The following is a 16558-nucleotide window of genomic DNA, read 5'->3' as shown; positions in this document are numbered from 1 at the left end:
CCAAAAAGTTGGGACAGGGGCATCGTTACCACTATCTGCCATCAGCTCTTCTTTTAACAATACTATGTGAGCGTTTTGGATCTGAGAAGACCAATTGCTATCGTTTTGAAAGTTAAATGTTTTCACATGCTTGAAATAGGATTTCAGCTACTCAACAGTTTGGGGTCTCTGTCAAACATTTTTTATTTCATAATATGCCAAATGTGTGACAGGTCTGGACTGCGGGCAGGTCAGTTTAGCATCCAGACTCTTTTGCTACGGAGCCATGATGTTGTAACGTGTGCAGAATGTGGTTTGGCATTGTCTTGCTGAAATAAGCAAGGCTTTCCCTGAAAAGAATAGAGTCTGGATGGCAGCATATGTTGTACCAAAAGCTACACCGATCAACCGTAACATTATGACCACTGACAGATGAATTGAAATACACTGATAATCTCGTTCTCATGGCGCCTGGCAGTGGGTGGGATATATTAGGCAGCAAGTGAAAAAAAAATGGGCAAGCATAATGATCTGAGCGACTTTAACAGGGGTCAAATTGTGATGGCTAGACGAATGGGTCAGGGCATCTCCAAAATTGCATCAACTGTATAAAGACAGTGGGTAGGAGCTCCATGCTCACAGGGCACCTGAACTCACTGCGTCTGTTGACATTCAACATTCAGATCTTACAGACATTTTTAAAACAAAACCTTGCTGCCTCCTACTTTAGTTGCAATCAGTAAGACTAGTACATTTGGGTTTGGAACAGTTATGTTTTCTTAATTGATAGGCTACTGCTAAAATATCCACAATCAATCTGTTGAAAATGGTCAACACTTCCCATTTAAGTGAGGTTTTCAAAATAAAAAAACGTATTACTTCCTTTTCTACATGGCATTATGATTCATGTTATAAGTAATTGCCATTACCAAATGCCCACATACTGCGTAAACCATTAAGCGATGAGTGAATAATTTTTTTTTTTAACCTGTGGCATAATAAATCATTTGTTTGAAGTAAACATTAAAACTGTTATAATTCAGTTTTCAGTTTATTGTTAATCAATGGCATAGTGTTTTAAAACCATGTGTACTTTGAGCCCTTCATTTGTTGCATGCAGAAAAGCAGGTACATTATCAAAATAGCAAACTTCTGCAACAATATAGCGATAAATATTACATTGATTTTGCAACCCTAGATACATTTTTTCGTTTCTGTTATTGTGTCTCAGTGGTCTAGGGACTTTAAGTTTTGTTTTGTCTTTTTTTGCCCAAAAAATATTTTGTCCAACTTGGTCAATATTCAAATCCCAAAGCCACCACTGCACTGTAGATGATGAGAACCCCAAACTTTAGCAATTTTTCATTGAGAAAAGTTTTTCTTAAAATGTTGCAATATTTCCCTGCTCAATCTTTCAGAATGGTGAACCCCTCCCCATCTTTACTTCTGAAAGACTCATCCTCTCTGGGATGCTCTTTTTGTTTCCCTAAGTTGCCCTATACAATGGTTAAATGCCTTGCGCCTGATATTTAAAAGCATGGGATTTGCAATGTAGCCCATTGTAAGAATCCCCCCCCCCCCCCCCTTTTTGGCTGCATGCTGATAAGGCTTTTTTCATTTCAATTTAATTCCAAGCAAAGTCATTTTATATTTTATTTATAGGAAACATTTTGTTTTAAAATCAGCTCCATTCTGCACACATACTCTGGCTGGTACCACTGTATATATTTCTTATGATATTCAAAATTAAATACATTTTTATTCAACATGTGCCTTGCACAAACGCATGTGTTTGTATTCAGGGTGACTGTCAAACCTCATATGGACAAAATAATGGTGGACGGGGTCAAGTGTGGGCGGAGTAAAACATTTGACTCCACCCACATTGACCCCCTGCCGTGAACTGCAAAATGCAGTCATGGGGACTTGGGGATTTATTTGATCCTACGTAACAACTCAACATAGGATCAGAAGGCAGGGACGGGGCAACTTTGTTCACCAATATTCTTTGTAAAAACCGCTGCTGTTAAGTCTTGAATAATAAAATATTTCTTACACGCAATAATAGCACTCAAAGTTAGCATCCTAGCTGAAATGTAACTGTAAATTTCTAGGATGATTGCCTATTGTTTCACCAATGGTTTGTCAGAATAAAGCAAAAATAAGGTTATCACTAAAACAAGCCGGAAACCTCAGCAGCATCTCATGCCTGTTTGTTGGTCTAATGCCAAAGGCTGGAAAACAAGTCGCTTGACTTAGTAGTCCTTTAAATGCAACGTTTTGTCCTCATGTTTGTGGCTTGGGTCCTCCCGACTTGTCACAGTGCCTTTGGACGCTGGCAGGTACGAGACCTCCTGTGTTGATTGGCAACTTTGGGCTTTACGTCCCACATAGACAGTCTACAGCTGTGTATCTGGGTCACAATGTAATGCAGGAATATCACGTCTCCCTGCTTTTTTGGAAGTTTTGCATTTCTGAAATGCAGAAGATGCTCTTTTCCAGTGCATGCATTTTAAGATTTCTAGGTGGGACAACCACTCAGTAGTAGCGATTGGTTGTTGGCAAACGAACGTCTCTTTTTGAACGTCTCAATATTAATACATTCTGGCCACCGAATCAATTGGTGAATGGAGACATTAATTTGCCCCTTGAACTTTCTTAATTTTAAAGCTCAAATTATGGCTATTTACTGAAAAGGTGATAACGTATTTACAGAGGATTGTATATATGGACTACAATATAAATTGTGGGGAAAGTGCGTCTTTCTGGACCACATGCATTGATTCAGTAGGGCAATGCCAGTAAAATATACAGCAGGCGATCTAATAATTAGGTCAGTTAAGAGAGCAAAGGTAAGATGTTCTAATATATTTCTAGCTTACTTTTTCACATATACATTAGATGCTTTTCCCCCTGAATTTGGCGTTATTTTGATCTTGATACTTGATTTCGGTCATGACCGAAAGGACAAGATCCCGGATACAGGCGGCCGAAATGAGCTTTCTCCGCAGGGTGGCTGGGCGGTCCCTTAGAGATAGGGTGAGAAGCTCGGTCACCCGGGAGGAGCTCAGAGTAGAGCCGCTGCTCATCCACATCGAGAGGGGTCAGCTGATGTGGCTTGGGCATCTGTTCCGGATGCCTTCCCGGGAAAGTGTTCCTGGCCCGTCCCACCGGGAGGAGACCCCGGGGAAGACCTAGGACACGCTGGAGGGACTATGTCTCCCGGCTGGCCTGGGAACGCCTCGGTGTCCCCCCGGAAGAGCTAGAGGAAGTGTCTAGGGAGAGGGAAGTCTGGACATCCCTGCTTAGACTGCTGCCCCCGTGACCCGACCCCGGATAAGCGGAAGATGATGAATGAATACTTGATCTCTTCCACCACCAAAACATAACCAAACCTGCCTGACCACGAGTCAAAGAAAATAATATTGATCCTCTTGGATACAATTCACTGCAGGAGACTGGGATCACTTGTGTAAAGCTAAATGCTAACAGTTGAGAGGATATGCATTTACTGACAGAAATATAGAATAATCTGGCACAGTACAGTGTTGTATGCCACATGGCAAAAATATAAAAGCATGTGAAGTGTTGGTCCTTACGTTTCATGAGCTAAAATGAAAGACCCAGACATTTTTCATAAGCACAAAAAGGGCATTACATGAGAAATTGATAAAGGACTAAAATGCATTTATTTCAGTTGATTGATTTCAATATATGACCTGTAACTCAGTAACATCTCAGATATATATTATTAGATATTATTGCATGTTGCGTTCAAATATTTGTTAATGGTAGTTTGTGAAAGGTGGCTTTCACACAGAAGAAAAACTGTACATCACAATACAATGAAAGGTTATGTTTCTACAGTATTTGAAAGCATTTGTTCATTTAAGGCCAGTTAATTCTTAGCTCTTGTTGTGGAAAGACAGAATGTCCAAGAAGCAAAGAGCTGCATTGCCTTGTCATTGTTTAACTACAGTTTACGGTGGGTGTTAGAAAAAACAGGGAACTTCATTTAGACATTTTCTTAATTATAGTGGCAAATGCAAAAAACTAAAATGTAGTTGCTGCGTATCTAAATTTCTCTGGATCTTTCTGTATTCTGCTAACCTCGAAGAGTCTTTTATAGTAAATTGGGCTTGTGTAATAGTTGGGTAGGCTGAGTTGATATCCTCAAGGTCATACAACTATAGTATGTCACACTACACGGACAAATGCAATAGTTTTATCGTTTTATGGTTACGTCAAAACAACAACACTCCTGTGTTACTGTGCCACCTGCACAACAACCAACAGAGAGTGAGAAATCAACCCGTAAGTAAGCTACCATACAGTTCAGACTGATACGATTTAAAAACTGTTCACAGTACATTATTCAATCAAAATGCATACGCCTCTCCAACTGACTGAGATCCAGTGGTTACTATGCAGACACTGAACGGAAAGGAATGGAAACATGTGCAGAAGTTTCAGTCTCTATGGACTGAAGAAAAAAGTAGAGTCTGAGAAAAGTTGGATCTGAAGCAACGGTCAACAGTCGGTATATTTTGCGGGTGTGTGTTTGTGCTACCGCGCATGCATTCATATAAGTAATGCTGGTTTCACTCCACTACGATGGCCGGTCTCTACTGCCTACAGAAAGAGATGGGGAAGATATTACGGGATAGGCAGGTCATTTTCTTTTATCTTTCTCTGCCCCCAGACACCGCACCCCCTCCAACAGCATGGGCGTCCCGTGGTGGCGGTCTGCGAAGAGCCAAAGACAGACACGCAAGACGGGGAAAGACACAGAGGAAAGACAGTAAAAGAGTGAGAGAAAGAGAGAAACGGAGGGAGATGAAGAGAGGCAGGAGTAATGAGGGAGAGTGGGGGAGACAAAGATACTGTTATTTTGCTGAGTCAGAGGATCACACAGTCGAGCATGTTCGAGTGATGAGGACGATGTGGGAGCTCTGTCCACTAGAGGGCGCTGTTTACTCAATAACAGTGAACGGCAACAGTACATGCGTTGCATAATAATATTTATCTTCAACACTAATCTAAATTCTACTATTGCAATGCCATGGCTGTGGATGAGTCACACCTAAGTAAATGTGCAAATGTGCAGTCGAAACGCTGCGAAGTCTGGTATGGTGAAACACTTCGGCTACCTAGCTTTTTCACATACAAGGTGTTTTGCTAGCTAAGGCGTCCGCAATTTGATGATATTTGAGACCGTCTGCACTGTGAATTGACTAGGAACACTTGACATTTTTTTTGTCTAAAGCTCCCCATTAAATGTTGTTATGCCACCAACCCACCATACACTCTGAGACACTCACCCATGACCCGAGCTTGTAGTCTGACGCACAGACGCTGGTCCTTCTTCCCCCGGCTGACCAGCGTCAGCTCCTCCTGCAGCACGCCCTCTTGGTGGGTTGTGTATTCACACGTCACCTTCACTCCACCTAGGGTGAAATGAGGGGGGGGACAAACGGCGAGGGGGACGAGGATGAACAGCGGGGGACAAAAGAGGGAGGAAGGGATAGAGCGGACGAGCGAAGGGATCGCAGAGGGAACGAGGGATAAATAGGGAGGTGAAAGAGAGAGTTGGGAGGGAGGGAGGGAGTGAATGAGACGACAGATGAACAGATGGACCAGAGAAGAGAGGGTGGTGAGAGAGAAAGGAGAGCGAGAGGGAGACAGTCGATGAAAATTGAAAGACAGCAATGGAGGCAGAAAAGTGTTACAGCAAGAAAGGCCGGTGTTCAATTGCCATATTGCCTTTGTTCTACACTAAAATGACTGCACCCGTTCCTGAGAATGTTGTTACCATTTTAATGATTTCTGATTACACTTAGTGAAGATGTGCAACCCTGCTTGCAAGCTCTACTTTTATGAGTAACAGGCAACTGTGTTGGGGCCACACTAAGCCTAAAAACCAGTGGGTGAGTAATACATTGGCATGGACAGTTTAATTGTCATTATAACACTTGTCTAGGATCATATTTGGTGAAGGCGACTTTAAAAAGGTACAAATACAACAAAGTTGCATAGACTGAAAACCCCATCCGAGGGTTTAATTTCCACCACGTTATCAACAAAGCGCTTAAAAATCTTTTTTTCCCCCCTAGGTAGCACTACAAAAGTCCTCCATCTCTTTTCAAACAGAAGTCAGACAATGTCATCAAACTTTTACGAAAATGATGGGCGACTTTAATAATGAGTGGAAAATTTGAACCCCTGTGCGGTTAGTTGTGTTTGTCCAGATTGGAGTTTCCGCAACCACGGATAGCTAGAAAAGCTACAGTTGTTATGGTCGAAGCTAGGTCACTATACATACAGTCACATGCAGGGACTCTACAGCTCACAGCAAAAGGTAAGGCACCGTGGAAAATATGCCAACACCCAAAGGTGTACATTTAATTCTTGATTAGTATTACAAAGTGTTAAATACACTGTCAGTGAACACTGTGATTGTGCACCTTTCACACTGAGCTAGTGTTACACCTTAGGTGTTGGAAACTACAGCTGTTAAACGGGACACCTTTTGAAAAGTGCGAGCGTAACACTTCCCGGTGGTTCTCCTGTAAACACTTCAGTCTGTTCAATTTAGCAGTCTGACGTTTTCTGTGTCCCAAATTACACCCATTTGGGAAGCCGACCAGGGTCTTCTAACGGGAAAGCCACTCTAAAAGCCCAGAGGTGGGGTCAGATTTGCCATTTGTGATGAAGCCAGACAAGCATTAATCTTATGTCTACTATGGGTGTCTCTCTCTCTGAATTGATGGAGAGCTGAAACAAGAGCTGTTATCTATCGATCTCTTTAGTCTTTGTTGCCCTCTGTTAATGACTCATGAAGATGGGGGTTTTATTCCCATCAGTTCTGGCCTTTAATGGGTGAGGTGTCTTTGGATGGGGAGGGGGGGGTGAGAACGGAGGATTAATGAGTTCTGTCACCAGCGATCCAGACAAGCAGCGTTTGGTGAACGAGGACAGATCAGTGGAGATGGCAGGGTTGGATAAAGAGGAACGGAAGGCGTCTGCTGTCAGTTATCCAGAAAAGTATTGGTTTGAACTTTTCTTTTGTTTTAGGTCACAAGGATGGATCCAGATTTTTATTCAGCTTCATTGTTCATTTGTGTAACTGCTACAGCTTTGGTCTTATTGGCATCCAAACGCCTAACCACTTAATATTTCAACGTTCAGGTGAAAACAATTCCCTCTGCGTGCGCCAATAAACCCATCAATGTGCTTCCCATGTACCCTCTGGTGTGGGGGTGACACGGTTGACTTTGAGGAGGGGCCTGGGTGTCGGCGACGCAGAGGAAGGGAGGGAGCACACGTCCTTCCCCAGGGCAGGAACCTCTGGGAGGGTGAAAACAATCTCATAACGGTGTCGACTCCTCAGGAACCCCACCTGGACACACAGAGACGGAGACGAGGGCGTCAAACGTGCGACTTATAGATGTGTTATGTTGTTCTCATGCAGGTACACGGCTTTCAGCATGGAACAACCATGAAGAAATATGGGGGGACTGAAACGGCTCCGAACTTACAGACTAAGGAATTGTGCATTCCTTACAGTATTATCCAAGCTGTACATTCCGACTACGGTTATGCTGACTTAGTCACGACTACTGAACACGGCCCCAATTTCTTTTGTAATCCCAACCGTGCCCACCTTAACCAGGAAGTTCCCATCAGGGTCCGGAAGAGCGGGGATGGCAGGGTCCTTGGCTTTGTCCTCGCGGTGAACAGGGGAGCCCACAGGAACCTCGTCGTCAGGGAAACGCACGCATCCTCCCTTAGAGGTCGACCCTGGAGAGTAAGCAGTCCAAGCCGCCTCAGTGAGGCACAGAGACACACTCACACACAAATCAAATAATGCACGGCTGAGTAGGCATATATCACCACAAGTGACCTTAAGAAAGTGACAGACAAAGCGAGAGAGAGAGAGAGAGAGAGAGAGAAATCTCAAGAGAGTGTCTGATAAAGGAGAGGGAGGGAGGTGGAGAGAGTGATGGAGGCATTAGCCTTAGTTGAGAGGGATACATTTGTGTTTTTGTCCATCACTATAGCTTAGTTCTGGTATTATGGCTTTACAAACAGTGGAAATGGAATTAAAAATATGCAGTTAGAGATGATGGATGGTGGATTAAAGAATTACCATCCTGGCAATATCAGCTGCACACACTTACAGTAGACAGACAGACAGGTAGAAAGACAGACAGACATGCAAGCAGACAGACAGAAACAAACCGCGCTGTGATTCCATCAGGATGTATCCAAATCCCCAACAATGGTAATGCTCTCCACGTTGATTCTAAATAACAATTCCCATGTTACTCCAAAAACCCAACTCTCTGCAAAACGTGAGTTACCAGAGAAGGGGAACCAGGTTCAAAATGTTTGTGAACCACTGATAGGCAATGTGTTAAGAGTGTATACATGGAATCACCGATCAGCCGTTTGGTGGCTTTTCCATTTGGTGTCATGCCAACTCAGGTTTCACAACTAAAGACGTAAATAATATTGGAATCACTAACCTGGACGGTTCACCAATTGAACAGTTTTTTAGTAGTGGGTACGATGATAATTTATCATTTAAAACCCTGAAACCAAAACTGGATTCATTTAAAAACATACAGACTGTTTATCTGTTAATATATGAAAGAAATAGTCCACACTAGGGCTGCACAATATCATATCGTTTCAGCATCGACATTGCGATGTAGGCATCTGCAATAGTCACATCGCAGAACGTGCAATTTAGTAAGGTAAAGATCAGTCTACAATATATATTTATTTCAAATGGAAAACTAGCATTATATCTGTCTGATATAACGTCATTTACTCAGATTTATGGGTTATTGGATACACAGTTAATTATAATAATTATTATTATTATTTTAAACACAGAGTTTGTTGCTGCACATAGTTGACATGCAGGCTCTGCTTGCACGTGACGGAATGATGAGCGAGGAACAGGCATATAAGGCCGAAATTTAAAATTTGGTTGCAAAAAGAAATGCATCTTCAATTATTTGGAAATATTTCGGCTACAGACAGGATGATGTTGACCAAAAACAGTTACTTTGTCTAGAGTGCATTGCAATTTTTGCCCCAACACGAGGCAACAAGACCAATTTGTTTGATCATTTAAGGCGGCACCACAATTCTTCATATGAGACGTGCAAAGCATCTCAATGTAGTCCAAAGCAAAAACACCATACAATAAACGTTCCAAACGGCACAGAAAAATCACAGATGCAATAACATTTCACATCGACAAAGACATTTTTAAAACATGATCTGTTTGTTTGACAAGAGGTATGTAAAGCACACAACAATTGTTCTCTCGTTGCCATCCCAGAGCTATACGAGAAATGCAAGACACAATTTGAAACAGCTGTCACAAGTGGAATATTATACAGCAACAACAGACATGTGGTCCAGCCAGACAACGGAGCCCTACAAAAGTCTGATCTTACAATTTATTAATGAGGACTTCCAACTGAAAAGTCACTGTTTGCAAACGACATTTTTCCCAGGGGATCATACAAGTGAGAGCATTGCAACAGGGATGAGAGAAGCTTTAGCTGATTGGGGACTAGATGAGTTGTCTAGTCTGTATAACAACAGACAATGCCATGAACATGGTGAAGGCTGCCGCCCTGAACAAGTGGACCAGATTGCAGTGCTTTGGCCGCAGACTGCATTTGCAGTTGGTAAGTTATGCCCAATTGCGCATTCTATTTTACTACTGTTGCTATTGCTATACTATTACTGTTACTGTTACATATTATTACCTAGCAACCTGTTCTGAAATATAACAATTTTCATAAGTTTCATACATTAATTGTAGAGGATGGGGCTGGGGAAGAATGAAGGATATAGACTGTCAGGTTGAGAGCCAAAGCTCTTTCTGAAGACATCCTCTGTTTTTTCATATCCCAATATATATCACAGAAAAACAAAACATCGCAATGTCAGTTATTTCCAATATCGTGCAACCCTAGTCCTTGTCTGGAACTATGTGAATATAATCTGTATATAAGCAGCACCTTCTACACTTAAAAAGTAGATGCTGTCATTCACTGTCTTCTTTCTCTGGTGACAGTTTTAGGACACATCATTGTATTTTGTCTCAAAAGGTGGGAGGGGCCTGGTTGAATGTAATATGGGAGAAGCACTCTTGTTCATTTACAAAGCACTCTGGCAAAAATAACTTCCAGCATATCTTGCTTCATTTGTCAAAGTTAAACAATGAATTATAGTGTCAGAACACAGATTTGGTTGTTGCCTGTCAATTAAGGTAGAGCAACGCTGGTGCAGTGGCCCCTGAGTTCGTCCTGGTGCAGGACAATGACTGGCCTCATGTGGTCAGAATGTGTAGGCAGTTCCTGGATGACAAAGGCATTGATGCATTGACTGGCCCTCCCAGTCCCCAAACCTGAATCCAATAGAGAACCTCTGGGAAGTTATGTATCGTGCATGTGATAGCCAAGTAGCGCCACAGACTGTCCAGGAGCTCACTGATGCCCTGATCCAGGTCTGGGAGGAGATCCCCCAGGCCACCATCCGCCATATCATCAGAAACATGCCCAGACGTTGTCGGGAGTGCATACAGGCACGTGGGGGACACACTACTGAGTCACATTATGAGTTGCTGTCATGAAATTCACCCAAGTTGGAACAGCCGGTGATTTCAATTGTTTACTTTGATTTTCACTGTGTTTGAATCCAGCCCTCAATCGGTTGATGATTTTGGTTTCCATTGACCAATATGTCATTTGGTTCTCAACAAATTACACAATGAACAGAAAACATTTTGATATTTCATACATTTCGTTCATAGAGACCCAATGTGTGATTTAAGCGTTCACTTAATTATTTTGTGCAGTGTAAATAAATATTTTATTTCTACGATTCAGTCATTTTTTCATCAGAGTCATCCCTTAAGATCATCTATGCTGTGGAATCTACAGTACATGACCACAATCTGGTTTGTATAATCACTACCTGGAATTTGGTGTCACAGAAAAAAAGAAAATGACATTTCAGAGATGAGCTTTAAAAATAAATAGGATTAATATTGGCCATGTAAGCTATATTTAAATATATAAATAAATAATCTACATTTTATATTAAATATTATATTTGATGTTGAGATCCTGGTTTGTTATGATTAGAATAAATAATTATTTAAATCCAATTAATTATTATTATTATGATTAAAGTTCCGGCACTTTTGCACGTTTTCAATGGAGGTCAATGGAGCAGAATGTTGTGATTTCTCTTCCTGAAACTGACAGAATGGCTATTTTCAGCAAGCAGGCAACTGTGTGCAGATGTAAAACAAACCAAGACCTGCAAACATCAAAAGCTTATTAAAATTTGTTTTTGTTTCACCTGATTTTTGAAGACATAATCACTCAAGCAAAGGAGCATAATTGGGGATTCATTGGATGTGTCTGCGAAAGGTTTGTCTGTGGATGTCAAGGACTCACCCTTCCTGCCTGTTGCCATATCAACGTCAGGCCAGGGATGATGGATCACACTGTGCCAGTCTGATTGTGTGATGTCATCATTACCCTCCTGTAAAGTAAATTACACGGTGGGGGTGAAAGAGAGAAAAAAAGAGAGATTGAGCAAGGGAAAGAAAATGAGTATTAGAAAGAGAGTGAAAGAGGGAATGAAAGAGGGGTATTCAGAGGAAGATCATTAATGGTATAATTCAAGTCACAATTTTCCTTTTAAAATAGTGAACTTGTCAGCTACCCAGCAACAGACCAAAAAAAACATGTTTTATTTCACCTTTATTTCACCAGGCAAATAAAATATAAAATTCTGCCTGGCAACAGAAAAAAGGTAATCTTGTAAGAAGCAGGACAAAGCTGTCTCAAGAAATGTATTCTGATCCATGATCAGCTTTACTCTTATGCCTCAAATTTGTTCAGGTAGTGATTTGTAATGACTAGACCTTTCCCCTGTAATTTATTCAGGTTTGGATTTGGTTCAGGTCTAATGATTAGGTCTGTGATTTTGAATAAGACCAGCACTCGCACATCTGAGGTTACTCGCTGCAGGGACATGGATATCATATGATTGCTAAATGTAAACGTTCCATAATGTAGGTGTGGCAAGCACAAGTTCCACGTTTTGTATTTGCTTAAAAATTTCCAATACCTATACCATTCAGCAATTTCTTCTACAAACATGTTAAAAAAACTCTGGTTTTCTGGGTCTAGGCTGCCTTCCAAATTACAACATATTCCCTGCAATTATTTTATTAATGGACTGCACTATATAGAGAATGAAATACCATTAAGGTTACAACCGCTTGTTCCTTTAGCTATAGTCTCACAATAACCTTTGACTTTTATTTTAATCCTACTGCAGCTTTGTCTATATCATTAGATGCGACCAGCTGTGACTGATCCAGTATTGCAGACAAAGGCATGACTGAACGACTCAGTGACGTGCTCACTAAAGAAGATTAAACCAGCTTAGCTGTTGCAACTACAGGAAGAAATTTTAAGTTTCACCATGGGGAGTTGGGGAAACTGTGAGTTGACACATGGGGCATTGGGAAGTGGGGGAGTTGGAGACATGGGGCAGTTGGGCATGTGGGGGAGTTGGGTAATTTGGGAGTTGGGACGTGGAACGTGGGGGAGTTGGGGAAATTGGGAGTTGGCACGTGGGGGAGTTGGGGACGTGGGGGAATCTATGGATTTGGGGATACCATAGCCAAGACAATCTTATTACATCCCTATACTAATTCAAACCTCTCTTTAGGTTTTAGTTACCAGTGAGAGAGAAAGTCATCGATCAATCAATCAAATGTATTATATAAAGCTCTATCACAAAGCACAATGTATCACATCAGCAGTTGTCACAAAGTGCCTATACAAATACCTATCCTGAAACCCCAAAGAGCAAGCAACAATCAAGGCTTGATGCACAGTGACTGGGAAAAACTCCCTAAGAAATGAGTAACCTAGTGTCAACTGACACTGTCGCTTGGCCAATTTTACATGACAACATGAGGATGTGACACAGGTGGGCTCACCGCATTCCCTAAGGACAGCTGCATCAATAAAGACATCAAGATCTGGAAGATAACCCGGACTCATGGACAGACGTCACATTGTAAAGTTAAGGCTACTTAGGTTGTGACCAACTCAAGTGAAAGTAAATGTAACCTTCTTAGAAAACTACTCAACTGAGGGTAACTAAATGTCCTGTCAGAGAAGAACAGTGGCTGACAAGCACAAAAATGTCCCTACATTTTATCTCATCGCCAAGAATGAATTGTTAAGAATTGTTCCACTGGCCCGATGAATTGAATAGGTAACATCTTATGAAGACAAAATTAATCTGCTCCTAAATGATGTTTTAAAATGCAATGTCATAATGTTACAAATTTGTGAAAAAATTATATTTTTTGAAATGTATGATAGTTTAAACATTTCCAGGTAAAGGGTATGATGGGGTACATAGTGACGCATAAGCAGAACATGTTAAACTCATCAATATCTGTGTCTGTGACCATGGCAAAAGTGACATCCATGAAACCTGGCAATAACAGCTCATCATGCTGCTTAAACACATTTAGCCTAGCTTACACAATTCCTAAACCTCTCTTCACAGGTTACATTGGGAAAGCAGTGCATGGAAAGGCTAAAATTGAGAATTCAATGCCCAGATAAAGCCCCCGCCTCCATGCCAATAGAGGCTCAAAACTCGGTTTTGAGAAATAGATGACTCAAACGAAGGCGGAAAGAAATTGTACTCGCAAAAAGAAAACGTGTTTGAACAAAGACATTTTAAGATTGGATGCAAAAATTTATTTAATGATTTTATCATTCACTTTTACCATGTTTGAATAAAAAAAATTTATACTATGAAATATTTCAAGTACGTTATTATTTTCTTGAGTCAATACATTTGAGCTCAATTTGGCTCCATATGATTAGATATTAAGGTATGGTAAGTGGGGTGAAGATGAGGGTTAGGTTTGAATTACAAAGGGTTCAACTAGGTTGAGGGTAAAGGTACGTTTTGGGGAAAGGTGTACAACCATAAAAAACTCATTAACTTTGGAGTAGGCGGTATTAGGCATTACAGGTAAAGTTAGATATCAAGGTTAGAGTGAAGGTTGAAGTTATGTTTTGGAAAAGGCTTAAAAAATAAAATGATTTATAGCTCTTCACCTTTGGAGTCAGAAGCTTAACCTCCCACCCACAACATTTACTGTCAGTTTAAAACTAAGGTGGTATAAAAATGAGTGTCTTAAATTCATATATATTATGCAACGTCTGTTCCATGAGAACAGACTGTAAACACAAAATAACGTTTACAGTATTTTGAATTGATGGGGGGAAAAGGCAGCGAAATGATCAACAACATTCGTTATTGCCAACATGGTGTTATTTCAAATCACCAATCTGCTCAAGGTGATATAGTGATAGACAGACAGCCTACGCCCAGTTAGATGCATTTTTCGATAAGATACAACCTTGTGTGTAAGAAAGCGTTCAATAAAAATATTAAAACAATGTATTTAAATATATGCACTTACCGCTGCGGACAGTTTTTCAGTGTTTAATTGCGCTGATGGTGCTGGCAAAAGAACCAATCACGAGCCCAAACGACATGCTGTAGTTATGATATCTAAATTCAGTGATACTATCCCTGCTCAGTGCACTCTCCTCTTCCCCTCTCCTCCGACCAACTGCAGTTACTAAAGAAAGACATCGCACGGCGCTGTCAAGCTGAACTAGCGCTGCAGTCGTTTCCCCGATGCATGATGCTTGGATTGGGTGGAAAGTTTCACCACACCCCTGATCATGTTGTCACCGCGTTTACTCCGTGATTATTCGCTCTTCCACATAGTTGTCGGCCACTGCGTCGGCCCGACGTTCTAATGTATTCAAAATGCATGCAGACTAGAGACGGGAGAAATACTGTTTCATTTGTATGTTCATTTAAGATGCAGGTAATATAATAGTCAACAGTGCGGTGAAAAATACACAGCCTAACCTAATAGCATGTAGACCTACTAGATAGATAACATTTAAAACTCAAAAAAGTCATTACAGGATTTATTTGATTAGCCCACAAAATGTATCCCTTATTACAACAGGGTTAACATATTTTGCCACAAATATTCTTTCCAAAAACTGTTGGTGTCATTCACCTAGCCTATCCAATATGGTTGGCCTAAATCCCCCAAATCACAATAATACCTATTTACATTGTGTAAACACATTCTGCACACTTTGGACAGTCAGTGATGAGTGTGCTTGCAAATAATTTGTTTAATAAGACCAGTGCTTTAGTACTTCAACCAATGGTATATATTTGGCTTATACCTACACCGATCAGCCATACAATTATGACCACTGAAAGGTGAAGTGAAATACACTGATAATCTCATTATCATGGCACCTGTCAGTGGGTGGGCTATATTAGGCACCAAGTGAACATTCAACGTTGATGTGTTAAAAGCAGGAAAAATGGGAAAGTGTAAGGATCTGAGCGACTTTGACATGGGCCAAATTGTGATGCCTAGACGACTGGGTCAGAGCATCTCCAAAACTGCAGCCCTTATGGGGTGTTCCCAGTCTGCAGTGGTCAGTACCTATCAAAAGTGGTCCAAGGAAGGAAAAGAGGTGAACCGGCGACAGGGTCATGGTCGGCCAAGGCTCACTGATGCACGCGGGGAGCGACAAACAAGCTACTATAGCTGAAAGTGCAGAAAATGTAACGATGGTACTGATAGAAAGGTGTCAGAACACACAGTGCATCGCCCGTGCTGACCACTGTCCACTACCAAAAGCACCTACAATGGGCATATGAGCATTAGAACTGGACCACGGAGCAATGAAAGAAGGTGGCCTGGTCTGATGGATCTCGTTTTCTTTTACATCACGTGGATGGCCGGGTGCATGTGCGTCGCTTACTTAGAGGGAACACATAGTACCAGGATGCACTATGGGAAGAAGGCAAGCCAGCGGAGGCAGTGTGATGATGTCCTGCTGGGAAATCTTGGGTCCTGCCATTCATGTGGATGGTACTTTGGCACGTACCACCTACCTGAGCATTGTTGCAGACCATGTGCCCCCTTTCAAGGCAACGGTATTCCCTGATGGCACTGGCCTCTTTAACCAGGATAATGCACCCTGCCACAAAGCAAAAATAGTTCAGGAATGCTTTGAGGAACATAATAACGAGTTCAAGGTGTTGACTTGGCCTCCAAATTCCCCAGATCTCAATCCAATAGAGCATCTGTAGGAGGTGCTGGACAAACAGGTCCGATCCATGGAGGCCCCACCTCACAACTTACAGGACCTAAATCTGCTGCTATCGTCTTAGTGCCAGATATCACAGCACACCTTCAGAGGTCTAGTGGAGTCCATGCCTTGATGGGTCAAGGCTGTTTTGGCATCAATAGGAGGACCTACACGATATTAGGCAGGTGGTCATAATGTTATGGCGGATCGGTGTATGCACAGGATGTAAATACATATATATATATATACAGGGGGTGGACAAAATAACGGAAACACATGGAAAACAACTGAACGCTTTA

General features: G+C 41.5%; 1 protein-coding gene across 1 annotated transcript; it reads right to left on the bottom strand.

Moving 5' to 3' along the window:
• Window positions 1-3645: 3645 nt before the first annotated feature.
• Window positions 3646-14733, bottom strand: si:ch211-151p13.8 (UPF0687 protein C20orf27 homolog). The gene is made up of 6 exons (XM_010865802.4): window positions 14546-14733; window positions 11472-11559; window positions 7643-7779; window positions 7225-7378; window positions 5301-5426; window positions 3646-4725 (listed from the first exon to the last, which is right to left on the bottom strand). Exons 2-6 carry the CDS (start codon window positions 11488-11490, stop codon window positions 4652-4654), a joined length of 510 nt encoding a protein of 169 aa, XP_010864104.1. The 5' UTR covers window positions 11491-11559; window positions 14546-14733; the 3' UTR covers window positions 3646-4651.
• Window positions 14734-16558: the final 1825 nt, after the last annotated feature.

This window comes from Esox lucius, chromosome 25 (assembly GCF_011004845.1).
Source record: "Esox lucius isolate fEsoLuc1 chromosome 25, fEsoLuc1.pri, whole genome shotgun sequence".
NCBI lineage: Eukaryota > Metazoa > Chordata > Actinopteri > Esociformes > Esocidae > Esox > Esox lucius.
Note: the sequence above shows the minus strand (reverse complement) of the source record. Positions and strands in the feature narration are given on the sequence as shown.

What these genes read in the sequence shown, in the direction of transcription:
- si:ch211-151p13.8 (XM_010865802.4), bottom strand. An exon ending in ATGGGAACTTCCTGGTTAAG is followed by an intron (nt 7,379 to 7,642) that starts GTGGGCACGGTT and finishes CTGTGTGTCCAG; the next exon opens with GTGGGGTTCCTGAGGAGTCG. An exon ending in ACTACAAGCTCGGGTCATGG is followed by an intron (nt 4,726 to 5,300) that starts GTGAGTGTCTCA and finishes GGCTCTTCGCAG; the next exon opens with ACCGCCACCACGGGACGCCC.